The sequence below is a fragment of the Mytilus trossulus genome, chromosome 11, assembly GCF_036588685.1.
Source record: "Mytilus trossulus isolate FHL-02 chromosome 11, PNRI_Mtr1.1.1.hap1, whole genome shotgun sequence".
NCBI lineage: Eukaryota > Metazoa > Mollusca > Bivalvia > Mytilida > Mytilidae > Mytilus > Mytilus trossulus.
This window is the reverse complement of record NC_086383.1, coordinates 31,472,686-31,479,094: the sequence shown is the minus strand read 5'-3', so window position 1 is coordinate 31,479,094 and position 6,409 is coordinate 31,472,686. Positions and strand designations below refer to the sequence as shown.

Below are 6,409 nucleotides of genomic sequence, written 5' to 3'. Positions count from 1 at the left end.
GTTGCTTGTCCATTAATTGACGTTTACGGTGTATTCTTTTGTTCGGTATTTTTGAAAAACCGCTCATCTATCAATTTCACAAGAAATATAATACTCGTAAGTCAAGAACATTGTTTAACTTGCTTTCAATTCGTATATGTACAAACATAAAATAAAATGAAACACTTTAAAGCGGTTTAAATTATGAAGTGCATTTTATAATTAAAGTTTTGAAAAAAATGGTTATTTTTGTTTGATATTTTTTCTGTCCCTTTTCTTAAAATTTAGGACACGTGTCACTGGTTAATATAGAACTAGTCAACCATGAATAATCCCAAACAACAAATTTTTGATTGGTTTGTCACACTTGCTTATATTATCAATATTACGTATTGTTTTCGGCTGAGATTACTACATGTATAACAAGTATAGTAGTCTCAGTTTTCGGCAATATTGAAACAATATCATTAAGAATTTTAATTGCTTCAGTCATTTAATATATATTTATATATATTTATTATTTCATGATTTATACTTTTACTTATAATTGCATCATTTTTTAAAGCATTTATTTAATATTGATTTAACGTATAAAAAAGAAGATCTGGTATGATTGCCAATGAGACAACTATCCACAAAAGACCAAAATGACACAAACATTAACAATTATATGCCACCGTACGGCCTCCAACAATGAGCAAAGCCCATACCGCATATAGTCGGCTATAAAAGGCCCCGATAAGACAATGTAAAACAATTCAAAGGAGAAAACTAACGGCCTTATTTATTTTAAAAAATGAAAGAAATACCGATTTGATAAAATTGAGAATGGAAATGGGGATTGCGTCAAAGCGACAACAACCCGACCATAGAAAAAACAACAGTAGAAGGTCACCAACAGGTCTTCAGCGTTGCGAGAAATTCCCGCACCCGGGGTCGTCCTTCAGCTGGTCCCTAAACAAATATATACTTATTTAGTTCAGTGATAATGAACGCCATACTAATTTCCAAATTGTAAACAAGAAACTAAAATTTAAATAATACCGATTTGATGACTGTTTCAACACTTGACGCCATATCAATATTATATATGAACATTTCGGAAAAATAAGGTGGATATCTAATCAGCGGCTCTCATAAAGTTTTCTTGTAGGTTAAATGAAGGAGGACAATATACCTCTTAGTAGTAAAGCTTAAAGATTGGTATTCTTTAAATTGTATAACTTTCTTATTCTGGTTTTCTCCTCAATTTTAAATTATATTGAGAATCACCTTTTTATGCCAGATCTTTTATCATTTGTTAAAATCAATGACATGTAGTACATGTATTCTATTTTCCGGGATAAATTATCACAATGATACAGAAATAAGGGATGATTTAGAAATTGGCATGCTGTGTATACACCTATCTATTGGTGAACACTTTACATGTTACCCACTAGCTGTCCTTATGTGTTTTTGTTGTTTGATTGCTGTCTCGTTGTCGTTAAACCCACTATGATCTCCTACAGTTTCAATATATATATTTCCCTTATGACTTTGCTCAGAGGAAAGTGATAGAATAGGTTTGTATATACATTTAAGCGTTTCACTTTTCAATTTTTAACTCCCCAAAAGTTTGTTTTAAACTATCAATTTTGAAGACGTGTGTTATCTGAACGAAGTCTGAATAGTCACCAACTTACCAGTTTATTGTTTTCCTATTTGGCACACACCTAAATATAAACCACATTGTAAATACATTTTAATTGGTCGCAGTAAGTAAAATACTTTGCCCCATAACACCAACTTGTCTTGTCATATAATAATTCAATAGCTCATAAAAGATCTTTTAACAAATGTAATCAGTTTTTTATTTGTTTTCATTTGATCTTTAGGGAAAATAAACTTTATATTGTATGGCATTAGTTTAAAGTATCCAACATTTTCTTAATTGTATCAAAATTTGCGATGAATGATCAATTCATTTAATTTTAAGAGTATTTTCGGAAAATTTATTTAACTGTCGCCATTATCACCGTCTTATCAGTCATCGGGTTTGAAAAATGTATTACAATTCAGGCTGATTGGTAATGTCAGTTTGACGTGAAGACTGATCGGTGACTAATCGATGACCCCTGAGTGATAAAATAGACGCTTAAGGTTGAAAATATCGTACTTGCCTGTCTTCTCGCTTTAGCAATAACTATATTGAGAGCTCGATTCTTCTTATTGAAATTTTCCAATTAAATTTTAACATTTGAAAAAAAAAATAACCTTTAATCAAAACATGCCAATTGAATAATAATTAGTACAACACATCAGAACAAATTGTATTGACTATAACTTTTGCAATGCCATTTTGGTCTATCATAATATTATAATTCATAAACAAATAGAGTCAACCTATTGCTTATATTTGGGGTCTACGAAATAGCCCAACATTTCTGCGAGAATAAATTTGAATATCAAAAATAATACAGAGTATATATATTGAAGGCACCAACATATTTCATTGCAATCATCAATTAATTAAAGATACATGCATTAAGTAGACCACGTTAAGGCTATGATTGTTAGTGAATTATATAATGTTATTTGATAAAATGTCTTAAAATTGTAATAGCAGTTATAAAATCAATCATTATTTTCAATATAAAATCTAATCTTAATATTTGTTTATCTTTTGGTGAAAAATAATCAGACGATAAACAATATATATAATGCTATCGAGTACAATATCTATATTGAAATACACATTTTTGTAAATATTAGGTGATATCCTGTTTAAAACACACTACGATTATTTAAACGTTAGATATATTGGTGTAATCATATTACACGTACAATATACAAATGTCCGTTAACATTATTCATGTATTGATTGTATTTATTGTAAACTAAAGTTTGTTTAACATAAAATAACACATAATGTTTAAATTGTTCAAATACAATCTCGTCAATCATTTACATACATAGTTATCGTACCTGATTTAAAATTAGAAATCGCTGTCATGTGATACAATCACCTGTCATACCTGTGATTTTGATTAAATCCACAATGGCGCAAGCTGCGTCTAAAACCTGCGAGGTTTATTTGAGTGCCCCTGGGTCACACTATTGTATAGACTGTGAAGAATACTATTGTGAAAACTGTAAGTTTGTACATAATAGGCAGAAGTTATCGAGAAACCATCAATTTCAGAAAGCCTCCGACCGTATCCCGGAAGGTAAATCAAGATGTAGTGAACACAAAGAAGAATTATCCTTAATTTGTAATACATGTAATGCACAGATATGCACACGTTGTGTGACAGAAAAAAAACACAATGGACATACATTTTCCCAGATTGTTGATGTCATCGTTCAACTACGTGGAGAAAATGAAAAGAAACTTCGTGGCAAGACACATGAAGCGAATCAAAACATAAAGAAGATTGAGGAAAGCTTGAATGTGTTTGATAATTCCGTTAAGTCTGTTGTAAAAGCCATCAACGATGAAGGCAACATGATTAAACGCATGGTTGATAAATCTGTAGCCCAGATGATTGCATTGGTGAAAGAACAATCCAAAAAGGAGAAAGACAAACTGATGAATATGTTGTCAGATGCTAAATCCGTGCTTGTTGGTGGACAAACCTTAGACAGAAAAAGCAATGAACTAGATAAGACCCGACAGGATGGAAGTTTGGTACAAAAGATCAATAATCTGAAAGAAGAAATTGACAAACTACATATAAATTCCCTTCCAGGGTTTCCCAATATATCCTTTAGTCGTAAATCTGTAGCTGAAGATGACATTAGACAACTGATAGGGACATATAATATTAGGTAAATAAAAAAAATATGCGATGTCTTTTTAACTGATACATTTTTCATCTTTAATCTTGCAAAATTTTTAAATATAGGGTGAAATTGTTTTTAAAGTTAATATATAATCATTTAAGTAGTATGTTTTATAAGAATAAGCAGAGTCAAGATGATTGCTCATAAAACAAATCTCAATAAGAAACCAAATGACACAGCTATAGGTCACTGTACGGTCTTCAACAATGAGCAAAACCCACGTCACATAGTTAGGTATAAAAGGTCCCAACATGACAATAGCGGAATATATAAACAGTCTGTTAAGCAGTCGAAGAATTCTTAAATTATATTATTAAAACTGTATTGAACAGGCCGACATAATGATGTCAGTTATACAAAACATATGATAAGCACTGCATTGATCATATTGATAACACAATTAATCATAACAGTATATGCATTGATAATACAAGTAATCACTTAACATTGATTAATAGAAAAAAATATGGTCTACAAAATAGTGTTTTTTTTTAAGTTAACAATTATCAAATATTGAAGAATATTTCAAATATCAAAATGTACATTTTATATAATGTGATCATACTGCTAAATGATAAGACATATTATGAAACTGTTATAGTTTCGTATTTAATCATACTTTATTGAAAAATTACAACAACAGTTGTGTACATTAGTGTGTTTACCTGCACTTTTATCCTTAATATCAAATAGTTCACCAAAAAAAACTCAGATTTTACATAGAAGTTTTTCATAGAATTAACTAATTTCAAAATGAATTATTTATTTAAACATTTATAAAAAACATGAAGAAATCAAATCTTTTTGATAGCAAGTGTGCACCAGTCCTTGACAAAAAGGAGCAACGCCATGGGTACTTATACAGATGTTCTCAGTGTGGGTAAGTTCTTAGAATCAGCTCATCAATTAGATTATTAATATTACAAAATAAATACATACAACATAACAAGATACAGCTCGTCATTAAAGTAACACATGATTGAAATGAACTAGACATTAAATACAACATGCACAATCTACAATTTAGTATAGTGTAATCTACTTTTATATACCTTTGCTCGACGTAGTATTGTTCAGGTAAGTACATCAATCAAGTGTTAAGCTGTCAATAGTTTTAAAACCAACTAATAAAGTAATAAACTTTTCAAAAAAATAGTTTATATAGATAGGGGAATTCAAAAAGCAAAAAAAAATAATATATAGGTCACCGTGCTTGTTTTCAAAATATTTACCATTGAAATTTTGGCGGGGAAATATTCTCTCTTGACTTTTCATAGCTTTATCATTGACCAGTTGAAATTCTCAAAAACTGTTAAAAAGTAATTAAAATTTTATAAGACTTTTACAGATGGCTTATTATTTGACATGTTAAAGATTTACAAAAAGAAAAAGGGGGTAACCGGGCAAATTTTGTAAAGGCAATCAAATGGATAAAACCAGAGGATTCCGAAAATCTGGAAGGAAATTTTTCAGCGACCGACTGAGGCCCTGTTACTTACATTGATTCACTATTGAATATGAATACTTACCTAGTTATTTATATTAATATAAAGGCTACTTAGAATTGCTCAAATAAGAACAAAATAAACATTTAATTTATTTATGTACAAGGAGAAAAGTAACATACTTGAAGATTTGAAATGCTGCACTGTTTAAAAAGGATTAATTTCAGAATTGTAAAAACATTGGGGCGTAAATTCGTTGACCGCAGTAGATTTTCCGCGCTTAATTCTTAAATTGTGCGCACGGTCACATTTGTATAACCCGATGAGACGATTTCTATCAAATTCAGTATCGATGTAATGATGATTGAAAATCTCGATTTAAAAAAAGTTGCAATGACAAGGTGATGATTCTCAATTTCAAAGAGAGGAAATCGAAGAAACGTCTCTTACTATTTTTTTTTAAGTTGTCAATCTTCTAGGACATTACCTGCTGCAGCCGTTTGTTAATGGTAATTTACATACGGTCTGAGAAGCATGTCAGAATTTCCGCACCATAATACATAAATATGGAACTATAAACTAACTGCAAATTAGACAATAGACGTATTAGCCTGATTTGTTTTGAAAAATTTTGATCATATTCCTCTTCAAGTATTTAAGAGTGAATACAACCTAAGTTGTCAATTTTTGGTGTAAGTTTTCTGGAAGATTGGTAATAAAAAAGTGAGTCGGACATAAACAATTTATGAAATGTTAATTATGTTTTATTTTGCAAACTCTCAGACATAAGTGATAATGGACGCCATACTAAACTCAGGATTATACACAAGAAACTTAAATTAAAAATCATACAAGACTAACAAAGCCAGAGGCCTCTAACTAAGGAAAGGCGCAAAAATGCGGCGGGTTAAAACAAAGAAACAGTAAAAAAAAAAAACACGATGATCAGAAATAGAGTATTTTACAGATTTTCAATTTTTGATTTTCCCCGCTGAATATATTATATCGGTCAGGTTTAAGTATAAATCAATTAATTGTATAATTTATCATTTAAGGCGTGAGAACATTTCACCATTCGGAGACTTGTAAGTATTTTGATTTCTACTTGCATATATGAATATAAAGGTAAACTCCATTTTTCTTAAAACAAATCGCAAAGC

At 30.2% G+C, this 6,409-nt stretch overlaps 1 protein-coding gene across 1 annotated transcript; it reads left to right on the top strand.

Moving 5' to 3' along the window:
• The first annotated feature begins 3,019 nt into the window (after positions 1–3,019).
• LOC134689958 (transcription intermediary factor 1-beta-like) lies at positions 3,020–6,338 on the top strand. Its single transcript, XM_063549925.1, has 3 exons — positions 3,020–3,789; positions 4,616–4,684; positions 6,305–6,338. Exons 1-3 carry the CDS (start codon positions 3,020–3,022, stop codon positions 6,336–6,338), a joined length of 873 nt encoding a protein of 290 aa, XP_063405995.1.
• Positions 6,339–6,409: the final 71 nt, after the last annotated feature.